Source organism: Ischnura elegans, chromosome 2, assembly GCF_921293095.1.
Source record: "Ischnura elegans chromosome 2, ioIscEleg1.1, whole genome shotgun sequence".
Taxonomy (NCBI): Eukaryota; Metazoa; Arthropoda; class Insecta; order Odonata; family Coenagrionidae; genus Ischnura; species Ischnura elegans.
In genome coordinates, this window is record NC_060247.1 from 33,592,359 (window position 1) to 33,605,389 (window position 13,031).

Sequence of the window (13,031 nt, forward strand, 5' to 3'; positions counted from 1 at the left end):
GAACAAAACGGAATTTATTTTTCATTTCCTACCCGTTTGCTAATTTTGGCTTTATGTGTGAGAGTATTTATTTTATGTCCTCGATTTGCATGGAATGATGCACGATTGGTAGATGATGACTCCACTTTCATGTATGTGTACGTATTATTTCCATTTTTAATGTACTTTTAGTGTGCATGTGGGAATCCTCTTGCACGCTGAAGATTGGTCACCCTACGAGCCACCTCTGGGGTGTTTGGCATTAGATGTAGGTCACAATAACAAATTTGTCTCGCTATCGCTAATCGTCCGTATATTTTTCAATCTCTGTCACAATCACTGTTTCAAAAACTTGGGAACGTGCCCATTCACGGCTTCAATTACTGAACAAAGTGTTATTTCGTAATATCATTGTAACATTAACTTTTGCAATCCACTATGGTAAAGAAAAACTTGCAAAATCAGGATTTCAGTGCTGGGGCATCATCATCAGGGGCTATATCTCAAATGAAAGAGGATTATAAAAGTTAGTGTTATACTAAATGAATTCCACATAGTTTGCACTGTTACCAATTCATTCGTTATTTCGTAATATTTCCGGTTGGTTACTTACCCAGCCACCATGCTCCGAGCCACCTGGGGTCCTTCTTGGTGATGAGGGGCGTGAGTGATGGGTCTATGTAGAGACTGAGACAGGCCCAGCCGAGGAGGAAGCCCAAAGCCGGGCCCACCGTCCGCAGGGCCAGCACCACTCCTGTGACGGGGTTAAAAATAAGACAACATCGTCATGCACGCACGTACATGTATTTTTACATGCGAAAAGATAAAAACTCCCTGTACCTCCGAAGCAGGGCGTAAATAACGCCCAAGCAACCTTGTGGCACAGGGGACTCCTCCCATTCACTCGAGGTTGGCTTTCTAATTCGAAAGCAATGAGTTTTCAGCCTCTAACGTTCATAACTTTTGATCGAGAGTAATTTTAAACGACTCTTATTCAAACTGTGAGATGACATGACTGCTCAAGTAAAGCACAAAGAACTTACAATTAGTTATTCGTTCATTTATTGTGAAAATTTTTAAAATATCATAATCGACATTGTATTGAAAGTTATTCTGATTTCTCTTTCTTATTGAGATTTTATAGCTACTTCAAATATTACCTCGTTTGATTAAACAGCCAAGAAATTATTAAGGAATTGGATTAAAATTTGAGTCACGGTTAATAATGCCCACTGCATTAAAAAACGTTGCTGAAATTGCGAGCGTTAAAAATTAATAAAGTATGTTGTAAATAGCGTCATATATTTGTGAAAATATTTGTGCATTTTGATTGATTTTTTAGACTCTCGGCCTGCGTTTGCCATTTCCATTTTTGGCTATTGGGACTCGAATGCATGTTTTTTTTGTAGTCTATCTGTGAGATACACTATTCGTATACCAAAATCTACTGACGGATCGGAAGTCGCGACAAAAAGCCACATCTTTAGTACAGAGGGTACAATTAAACCCAATGGAAGCTAAGAAACTTGCAGGAGTGTAGCAAAATGTAATACTTAGATATATTCTTCCCAAGAGTCAATAACTTGGAATATTCCTGAATAAATACCGTGAATGGCAAAAAATGGAATATTTGGCTTGCACAAAAATTTTAATCCGTGAAGAAGTATGGGATTATTGCCTTACATTCAGCAATAAGAGGTAATATTAAATTCTCCCAATCAAAATTTAAAAAGTCCTTAAATTTTCCAAAAGGGAATTGCAGTTAATTTTTATAGATAATTAATGTCACTCGTAAGTCTTTCAAAATTGATGAGTGTTTTCGTCAGTAAGTAAATAAATCTAACTCATTTTATTGGAAAAAAAGGTCCAGAGAGCGAGTTCTTCAATTATTGGGGTAAACCTTCAGGTATTCCTGTATCTGGAATGTTTAAATCAAAATCCATCCCAGAATAAACTGATATAGAATTATCAAATTTGAGATATCGGAAAATATAGACTAGTGCCTACTTTTAGGTTTATTGAATGAATAGTGTCAACTTTATTGTGTCCAGAATAGTATGTACTATTTTTTACAAATTTTCAAGATGAAAGCATACAATTTCAGCGAGTACTGCGTTGCCAAAAAACCGGTCGACCGGGAGGGATACCCCCTCTTAATGTAGACTCGATACATATTTGGCCCACGTAACGACGAGTGTGGCGAATGAAGGTGGACTGCAGTACGTGAAAATACTCGGGAAGCGGAAGCCATTGCCTCGCGCCCATCTCAAGGACGGCTCGTGGGAAAAGGAGAGCATCGCGGGAGATTGATGTCGGGCGCAAGGCTTCCGCCGCGGAATACGACCGCAAATAATCGCCCGCGGCCACGGAAATACTCGCGCGACAGCTGATGGGACGGTCAATGAAACTCCGCGGAAACATTTTCTGGGGTTTCTAAAATTAGCAGCGGAAACTCGGCTGAAATCAGATACGCCCATTACATTGATAATCCGAACTGGTCCCGATCTCAGGGTGGATGTATACGCGAGCGAATTTCGGTCACAGAGTGGAAAATCCGAGATCGGAGAAATGATCTAATTGGTTGATTTCGACGATAGCCTTTCTTTTTCATGTAGCTTATTTCAATTACAATTTTTATTTTCATTACATACATGACAATCATTGGGATGGACAGATATGAGGAATTAAATGATAATATCTATTTATTAGTATTTATTAGCTATCTTTATCCAATTCCCATAATTATAGTTAAGTTGGGGTTTGAATGTTGGCCTCGACTTTCGCTTAGTGCGCAGCCGTCACGTGGGCTCTTGTGTATTTTTACTCTTGCGTTGAGATGGAGAGTATTCCCTTGTATTTCTGTCCCGGACGGATTTTTTTGTCCTTATTTTCCCACAGATGTGGTAAATATTGTTCGTTCATCTGCTTTTAATAAGTTATCCATAACGCTATGGAGCCAAACTTCAATTGTTGAAACTTTTACCTATCCGAGTTTTTTATTATTGTGATCGCCTTGATGGGAATATTTATTTTCCCATACCACCGAAATATTAAAAAAATGAACTAGTGAAATAAATTAATTAAGACAGGAAAAAGTGTCAATTGCCTCCAGCGACAAGGATTTGTGGGGCTATGTTCTCATGAAAACATATATCGCCTGCGTTTCTGACTCTACACGTTATCTCCCTCTCCTTCTTTTCCATCGAGAGATATATATGAACTGTTCTTGATGGTTAATTATTTTGGGAAGACGACCTACAAGTGAGGTTGTTCTATTAGGTTATGATTGGTGAGTCATCTGGTACGGGGAAATATTTTTCTAAAAGATTTTAATATTAGCTGAAATTAGCTATTCTATAATATTTAACATTTTTACCCCTCTGACCCGCTACATCAGTAAGTGAGCGCATCTAACTAAAGGCTTTTATGCATAAAGCAGAAGCTGAGTGATAGAGTTAACAGATTGAATCAAGTCTAACTTAGTTATTAGAAAAAAAGTACGGGTGCACGAGTGCTGGTTCTTAGGCGCTTGGGGTTTCATTGAACTTGATGAAAGGAAAAACCGTGCCTAAATTAGTATGTTTCTAATTCTAAGTTCGCAGGAAAGCGTTAATAGGGCCATTTATAAAGAAAGGTAACCTCTGAAGTAATTTTTTGTTTCCTTGCATTTGGATAAATTATGTATTTGTACACACTACTTCTGTTACATTTCAATAATTGGTTTTGATTTTGTGGTTGGTATCTAAAACTTGGAGCATTGCCATTAAACTCTTGCACTTTCTTAGAGCTTCCCACTAATACATTTGCGACGAAAAAGGCTTTTCTGTTGTGAATTCGTACAATAATAATTATCAAAATTAAAGTGATATTTGTAGCTAATTTACCAGACAAGTCCTTAGTGTACAATACAAGTTATTAGTTCGCGTAAATTAAAAATGCATACCTATACATCTTATTTATCTCGACTGAGAAGATCACTGCTTAGAAATAATCTACGTTCGACACCAAAGGGAATTTTTAGTTTTATAATAATTGCAAATAAAAACTTCCATTTGAAAAGCTATTTTTAAAGGTGTTAGGAAGTTCATGGAGGGCCCTATTACCAACAAAACGTAAGCTTCCAAAAATTTCTTGAAATTCTAGTTTCACACGTAGACTTTTTTCTTCGATGTTGGACCTATTTCTGGTGATTTTACATTCACGATGAGGTTTTGGGCCATTTATCTTGAAACGATTGGTTCCGCGCGTGCGTTTAATTAAAAAAATGTGATCACCATACCCAATATTAACTTTGTTTTGACGATTAAAAAAAGTCCCAGAAAAGCCTTTTGCGTTTGAAAAAGTCGCGGTACACTGGACAAAGGCCGAAAATTTTCCATAGAGACTAAAAAAAGTTATTAAAAATGTATTAAATTCAGCGAAAGTTGTAGAGATTAATATTGAAAAGCAATAATTTCCCATTTTTAGAAAAAATAAAGAGACTTTTTTCCGCTTTCTAATGAAGATAACCTTTGAATTCTAATTATGATAACTTTTGAGCGACTATGTGGCACAGTGTTTATTTAAAAGTAATAGCATTGTTTTATTTGTTGGAGCTTACCAAGAGGTCAGGTCATTTCACTCATTAGAGCAGCGTTTCCCGAACTTTTTCTTTCCACGACCCATTTTAGCCCATACGTTTTAGCCGCGACCCCTTAAAAATGGTTGTCTAAGTTTAAGTACATAGTTCACCATATTATTTGTATACATCTCGCGACCCCTTTCCTAACGGCCCGCGACCCCCAGTTTGGGAACCGCTGCATTAGAGAAAAGAAAGAAATAAAAGGTGGAGGGAAACTCGGCGTCAGAGTTACTATACTCTGACGCCGAGTTATATACAGAGTCATACAGAGTTGCGATAGGCGCTGAGGGGATTCTCCCACTCGGTCAGTCGTAATTTGTCTTTTTTTCGCGACGTATTGCTCGTTTAAAACAATCTGCCGCATCAACATTTTCAGGCTGTATATAGTAAACCCCTTTCAAAATTCGTCTGATGTTTGGATTTGAGAAAATAATTATCTAAAATTTTGAAATTTCAGGTACAGGGAATTTATCAATACGGTCTTTTTTATACGGGCGGAAAAAAATTGTGTCTTGAAATTTTTTAATTTTATTAAAATAGGTGTTGCCTGCAGGAATCGAAATTACAAATGATGTTTCGGTCGAAAACGCACCATTTTTAAACTGCAGAAACTTTGAGCCAATAGCTCCGATTGGCCGCGAGTTTATCCTGTTGCTGAATGCTTTGGATAAATCGCGATCACCGGCAAGAAAAGCATTCGAAGTCAGGAGTTCCTACTGGCATCAGATATCCAGGGTTAAAATTTCGTGATACATTTTTTCTCCACCTTGTATAAGCTGACTACTTTAAGATAATAAAACTGAGCTAGGTATTAGTCACGATAAAGGACCGGTCGAACGCGGGTGATGTGTCCTATTAACGTCCCATTAAATAGAGAACGGTGCATTAAGTACCTTACACTCAGCGCGACATTGAAAGGAATCCGAATCCTCCGAGATTTTTAAAAAGCTATCGGGATTTAAACGCGAGCCTTGGGGGGTGTGAATCCAAATCTTTAGCCAGCACCAACCCGATATTGAACTAAAAATACTAACCTAATGATTAAATGTATCGTTTTTCGAAATCTTTACCCCCGCATTACAAATTCCAGATTCCCGCCTACGCTGAGGACAGCAGACGATGGAACGGAGGATTGCGATGGAATCGAGGGCGTAAGGTTGCTGGGAGCATCCCATTTTCAGGTGATCTTTTACGGCTTCGACGTAAGGGATACAAGCGATAGAATTCCTAATTCTCCTGCCAATAAATTGGCTCAAGATATTGATTGATTTTTCTCGGCCGGCGCTCCAAGAGCTCCGCCAGACTCTGCTACGTATTCAGAACCCTTATTTGCACCTCGTAGTTCTCCGATTACGATTGATGTATTAGTATCGCCCAATGACCGTATTTGAATGACCAACTATCAATGACTGATGTTAATTACGAATTAAAATATCCTCTACTATCATATGTATTATGTACATGCGTTTCACCTAATAGGTTTGATGTAGTGCATCGAGAACTTTTACGTCAAATTCATGCACTCGTACAAAGAAATATTTCCATAAGTAAAATATCTCACTGGTTTTCAAGGTTTCCTCGTGGGAAGTTATTCAATGTCCTTTTTATTTTTTCCTCGGTTTATCACCGCTTTCATTGTTGGCGGTCGACGATATATCCGCTACTGTAGCTACTTATTGGTATTGGCAATAAGAATCAAATATTATTTTTACGAAAATATTTTTAAAGGACTTATTATATTAATAAAGGATGTCTGTCGTCTTTAATTTAGTAACTAATGTTTTCCTTTTGATCCTAGGTGAAATGAAACGGACAATTTGTTTGAGGATTCATAGACTGAAAGTGCATTGCGTAATATTGAATTCAGTGTAAAACCTAGCGTAAAACAAACACATAACAGAGCAGTTGGATAGGTATTGATACAAGTGAATCGTCAAATTAATGCACTCACGAATAAAAATATTTCCTTAAGTGAAAAATATCATTGGTTAATAAGTTTTCCTTGAGGAAGGTGATTCAATTTTTTTCATTTTTAGTGCTACGATAAAATCTTTTTGGCATGATCTTAATTGTATACTATTTATTTTATTACTTTTTACGAGAAGGATCTGCATTAATTTTTCTGAGCTGAGAGATATTACCCTTACCCTTACTATTTAGGGGTGTTAGTCGTTGGTAAGCTGAAATATATAGACTTGTATCAGGGCCTAGCCAATTGCTCTTTTACGTGTTTGTTTTCTTCTCATTTTACTGTGAATTCTAGTATTTTTAACAATGCACTTTTAACCTATGAATCCTCAAACGAATTTCCCATCTCGTTTCGACTCGAATGAAAAGGAAAACGTGATTCACAAATTTAAAAATGGTAGATATCCTTTATTGATAAAATTATAAATCCTCGTAAAACCATATCGTAAAAATAATGTATGATTCGTGGCACCTAAACCACCGCTAACCACCTGTCGAGGTCATTTGGTCACGAATAATATAGACCACAGTTCTTCAACTTTTTTAATGCAAGGGCCGAAACTCGATTTCACATCGTCCAGAGGGCCGCAATGCGCCAAGTCACTTCACCACGACATCAATAAAATAAAAAAAATTAAAAAACAATTTCAAAGTGCAATAATCCCTATTTATTAAAAATTTCAATCAATTAATGCCATGTTTGGCATTGTATTTTTTGACGAGTTTGTCGAAATATATTTTATATTTTGTGGCGCGATAAAATATTTTCTTTAGTCTCTGGGGACTGCAAGAAATTACCAATGCCCGGGGGCCGCGGGCCGGGCAAGCATATGGCCCGGGGGCCGCGGGATGAAGATCCTTGCTTTAGACAAACGATTGGGCTATTACTACCATTTCAAATACATAGGTACCCGAATATGAAGTAGCGTAACCAACTGCTCATCTGATTGCAATTAGGTTTGCATCAAAATGAGGGGTTATAGGCTTGGCCATCGCCTGCTCGCCGACCGACAGTGCGCGAGCGAAAAATTGGAAATAATTATAATCCAGTATCAACTACTGTTTTCACGATAAAAGGCAAAATAAGATCATATTGAAAAAGTTGAGGCGACTGTGCTAAACTCAAGTTTTCCTACTACTAAGTGCCAATAACAAGTGGCTTAATGCAATAACTCGTGTAAAAATAAAGCTTAACATTTAAAATGTTACCATCGACTTTATTAAAGACGATTCTAACGTTGCATTGATATTTATGTCGTGCAATGATGAGTTTCGGTTATAGAAGGATCCAAATTTCACGATTGTACAGAAATGCCCGAAGAACGGGTATTTTTTATCATATCAATTATAATATGCGTTTATAAAACAATTAAAGGTGTATATTATTGTATAAAACAATTCTACAGTCAAGATATTATATGCGAGCAAAGTTTTATTACAATCTCATTGAAATTGGATGACCCTCGCCGCTTTGGACTCATTGTCAGATACGGACATGGACAGTAGTTTTGAAAGTCTGAGTAGCTCGCATTACCATTCAGTACTTACGAATCTTCAAGTGTTTTAAATTATTTAATTAAGCTGGGTAGGATTGAATTGCGTGCGACAGCTTAGGCGACGAATTTCACGGGGACTCTTCTCACAAAGGTGCTAAGTGACTTGATGATAAGTGGCGAGAATTGTTTTCACGAATCAATGACACCTCAAGGACTGCACTCCATGCAAATAAATCCATAGTGTTAGGCGAAACATGAGGGAACTTCTTCATAATCGTTCAGAAAGGAAAGGCGATGGCTGTTTGCACAATTATTTATTGATGCGACCGGTTTCCGATACAAAGTATTATCATCTACTGGTTGCTGTTACTTTTCATCGAAACCGGTCGCATCAGCGAATAATTGTGGAATATGCCATTGCCTTTCCTTTCTGAGCCATCGTGAATGAATCGCTTAATATTACTGTCACTTCAAACGACCATCGTGAAATGTAGGAACCAAATTAATAATATGAATTTTAATTGAACCGTAGTGTTTTGATTCTCAAGGTTATCATCATTGTTTATAATTTTCTCAATTTCTAAGCTTGTGATACAAAAATCTAGGTTTTCTCTTCAAAATAGGCTGTTATTAATGCTGTAGATACCACAATCCTCACTTCATTAATACTGCTAAATTACAAGCATCAGTAAAGTTGCATCCAATTTAACACATATAAGGAATATTAAGTCCAGGAATTTTTAATTCGTTGAAAAGAATCTCTATATCCTTCCACTAGGGACCCATTTGTGATGAATTTTTGATTCTATTTATTAATTTTCAGACTTACAGTAATGAACCTTAATTTGTCCGAGAAGAAAATTGGTCGTAAATATCGAGACTCCCTTGTTACCACGCGATGACCCGTTTCAATCATAAAATCAGTTTTTTATCAAAATTTTTGCATGGATATATTTTGTAAACTCAAACTAAACGCCCTGAGACAATTTTTCATAAAACGTTGTTCCAAATTATTCGCAATATATATATTTTTCAATTTTTTTGCTCAAAATTCCTGCCTAACTTGAATCGTGTTATTTACCATGCATCCGCCCACGATTATTGTGGAGTAATGATTATTGGACTCTTGTTATTTTGTCTTATTTAAGACATGTAATTTAGACTAAAAGTAAAATTTATTTTATGTCATTTTCTATCATTGCTACGTAATGATGTTTGAGCTTATTCAATCTTCCTAGAATTCTCTATATCAGAATTGGCCGATTTTTTTTTCAGAAAAATTTTCGCATGATTCAAAATATTACAAATTTACAATGAAGTGGATAACTCGTTTCAAATTTAGGAAATATTTTGGTCTCAAGTTTTACTAGTTCACCTCAAGTGAAGTAATTAAATAATTGCGCCAAAAGATAAACTTTTACATGTTGCAAGAACTGCTTTTGCCATAACATAAACAATCAATTATCTTTTAAAGGATTGATGAAGGAATAAAATATTAAACCCAGATTAATGGAACGAAAGGCGACTTATCTTCTAATTGTTTTTCATTAAAATAATTAGTTTGGACCAGTGGTGGATCCCGGACAGAGGCAAGGGGCTAGATTGGGATCCAGACAGGTTAAGGGGGTCAGGTCCCAGGCAAGGGGCTAGGTTCGGTTCGGTAGTGATGGGCACTGTGCGAGTGAGTCTGCTCAAATGTGCGACTCAGCAGATACAGGCAAGAGAGTCTTATTCGGTGAGTCGCGACTCCCTCCCCTCTGCAGACCGCACACGACTCGCCTTCGCAGACCCCCCACGACTCCCTCCGCGCACACTGTGCGGGTTACCAGACTTTTCATTGCGAAAATCAATTTACTACAGTCATTAGTGTAGAGAAGAATCAAATCTTTCACAAGTGATCCAAATCTAAGAAAAGGAAATATGCCTGTAGTAATACAACCAGCCTTAGAACCGATTGTACAAGTTACCCACCGTCTAAGATGTTACAGTTTAAATATTACCAGCATTGGTCTGCGTCGTAATCGTTCAAATTACACCTCGTCTGGCAGGACTCCATGCGCACACGACACCTTCCACAAGCATTTTCCGTGCGAGGCTCATCGCACGTTTGGCGGGTCAGAGGGTAGCCCACTGCTCACCTTTTCACGCCGCTTGAAAGATTCTCCCGATTCATTTTCTGGGTATTACTCTAAAGGACCTCACATGACCCTTATCGTAATTGTCTCTCCCACACACTCCATGCATCGTGAAAGAAAAATGGTGGAAGATGCTCGTGTAAAAATTTTCGGCAACGGCAATTTTATGAAAATAGTAAGAGACAAAAATGAAAATTTGTTCTATCACAAAAAACTAATTGTAAGATTAATCGATGAAATGAATTATGAATTGTTAACATTATTATGTTGTTTCGGAGAGAATATTTTGTTACTACAGTATTTTTAAAAGTTGCCTTCATCTATGAGCACAGGAGACGGAATGCATTTTCCGTCTTCCATGAAAGATATAACGTATCGGCAGAAATGGTTCCTCAGTTTTATCACCTGTTAAACATTGTGACAAAGCAATACGTGATTGATTTGAATATAATTTTTCAAATTGTGATCTAGGAAATGTTGCATTTTAAATGTTCGTTCAGAAATCCCCCCTCACCTTCATCCCCTATTCCCCTTTCTTCCACTCCACCCATCCACCTCCCCTCTACCTAGAAGCGCTTTGCTGAGTCGCACTGTGCGCTCTGCTCTCAGGAGTGTGCATTGGGCGGTGAGTCAGCTCCACAAAAAGAGTCGTTTATGCCATCACTAGTTCGGAGTGAAGCCGTTATAAAAATATATCAAAGCAGTCAAAAATTGATAACAGCATATACCCACTTACCGAGCAGCATGGGCGTCTTCCTCTTGGCTGTGTTGTCATCGAGGTAGGTCTGTCCCAGGGCAAAGTACAGAGTAGTCCCGATCCCGAGGACAAACTGCGAGATGAAGACGAGGGCCAGGGGCATTGCGGATAGGTCCCCGCCCACCTCACACCGGTCCCCATCGTCCAGAAGATCTGCGTCTAAGGCCGATGAGCTGCTCTTGCACAGGGAAAGCGATTCTGGAGAGAGGATTCAGAAAGAATACGAGATAGGAGTGAGTCGCGGAGATACAGCTGTGTTGCTTATAATGGATTGCGAATCGGAGATTATTAATTTAAAATTGAGTATCCTTTGCCGAAACATTTAGTTTAACTGCGAAACAATTCTATGCAATACCTCCTGTTACTTCATGCACTTCGTTGGGTTATCTAAACTGTCGACACGTCAGATAACCTGACCTGAAAGATTTATAAACTGAGGAGAAAAATGTACTTCACAGTGAAACTTCAGCACAAAATCGAGTTTTATTAATTAAAAATTAACGAGGTGCAATTTGAACGATTACGACGCAGACCAATGCTGGTAAGATTTAAACTGTAACATCTCAGACCGTGGGTAACTTGTACAATCGGTTCTAATTGTAAGAGCATTGGCTGGTTGTATTACTACAGGCATAATTATTTTTCTTAAATTTGGATCACTTGTGAAAGATTTGATTCTTCTCTACACTACTGACTGTAGTAAATTGATTTTTGCAACGAAAAGTTGTTTTTATTCTGCACTGTTTTCTTCATATTTTCTGCAGTTGCTTCAAGTTTATGCATTTTAAACAAGGCTCTGATGCTATGGAGATCATATTATTTAGTGCATCCGCAGAAGATTACCAGATTTGTTCGAATAGAAATACGCTCAATTCGATTCATTTCGCATTTCAGGGCATTCGCTCGGTTGCATTTTATAGCACTTTGGTAGGTAAGATTGCAACTGAATTGACGATGGGTTGACGATGAAATGATTAGCATTGGTCAATTTTTGATCGATTAATGATCTTTATTATTCAATTTCCTCTGAAGTTATAAATAAAAATTAAAACAAGAATTTCGTGGTCCAAAATTGCTTCAGGCGGCAGAAATTAAAAATGGTTATACAAAGCATTTTAATAGACACGGTGTATTTGCTCCAATTGAATTTGCCCGATCATATATGAAGTTTATAAAATGAAAGCTCTTAATTAGTTGCTTCTAAATTTTTTAGTAAGTATATTTTTTTAAATCCTTTTCCTATTCTTCATTTTTTAAGCAATGTCGACAACTATTATCCACTATCCTGAGCTACGAACTGATAAGTTTCGCATATGGGAACTTTGACCGGCCAAGAAAATAATGAGGCCTTTTAGTGTCAAGAAAATTAGTCAAATTTTACTTTCCAGCCTAGTCCTGTTCCGCCGCAAGTCATCTTTAAGAGGGCCCTACTTGTGATAAGATAAACTTCGACTAATTTAACCTATGTACCATTGGCTTTATAGCATCATATTTATGAAAATTCCGATGCCAAGAATGAGATCCACTGAATATTATTTTATTAATTGGTTTCCAGCCTTCCAAAAACCCAAAAGGTCTTTTTTGTAGAAAAAATTATCATTATCAATCAGTGATTCACGCGTATTGGTGTGCTCCAACGTAAATACTTAAAGCGTTTTAGCATTCTGGTTTAGGTAAAAGGTATGCTCAGGCAAATGCCTGATTTAATTAATTAATAATCGTGCCAAATTTCACCTTCTGCATCGTAAAACGTTGATCGGGTCAAAGTTTTCTGAAAGCGATCGAAGAGAATCAACTCCGTCATAAAATTCTGGAAAGTCAAGGACCCAATGATAAAAAAATCTCGAAAATCGAGAAGACACAGTTAAATGAAGCATAAAAATCGCAAATCTTTAGCGAGAAATTATTTTTCCCTCTTCCCGCTAGTTTTATATCTCCACCGGGATCATATAAACGTGGGGTAAAGGGAGTACTTGAAGATGTATCCGAAATTCTTAATTGACCAACCTCATTGAAGAACTAGGTGCCTCCGAATCACCAGTCACGTGGTCAAGATTTCCATGCATCGGTTGTGT

The 13,031-nt window shown here is 37.5% G+C and overlaps 1 protein-coding gene across 1 annotated transcript in view; it reads right to left on the reverse strand.

Moving 5' to 3' along the window:
* LOC124153572 (solute carrier organic anion transporter family member 74D) overlaps positions 1-13,031 on the reverse strand; it is a 74,458-nt gene that overhangs the window by 30,786 nt on the left and 30,641 nt on the right. The window contains exons 4-5 of the mRNA XM_046526834.1: positions 10,936-11,154; positions 593-733 (exon numbers count right to left, since the gene is read on the reverse strand). Coding sequence (XP_046382790.1) covers positions 593-733; positions 10,936-11,154 — 360 coding nt within the window. The remainder of the gene's footprint in view (positions 1-592; positions 734-10,935; positions 11,155-13,031) is intronic.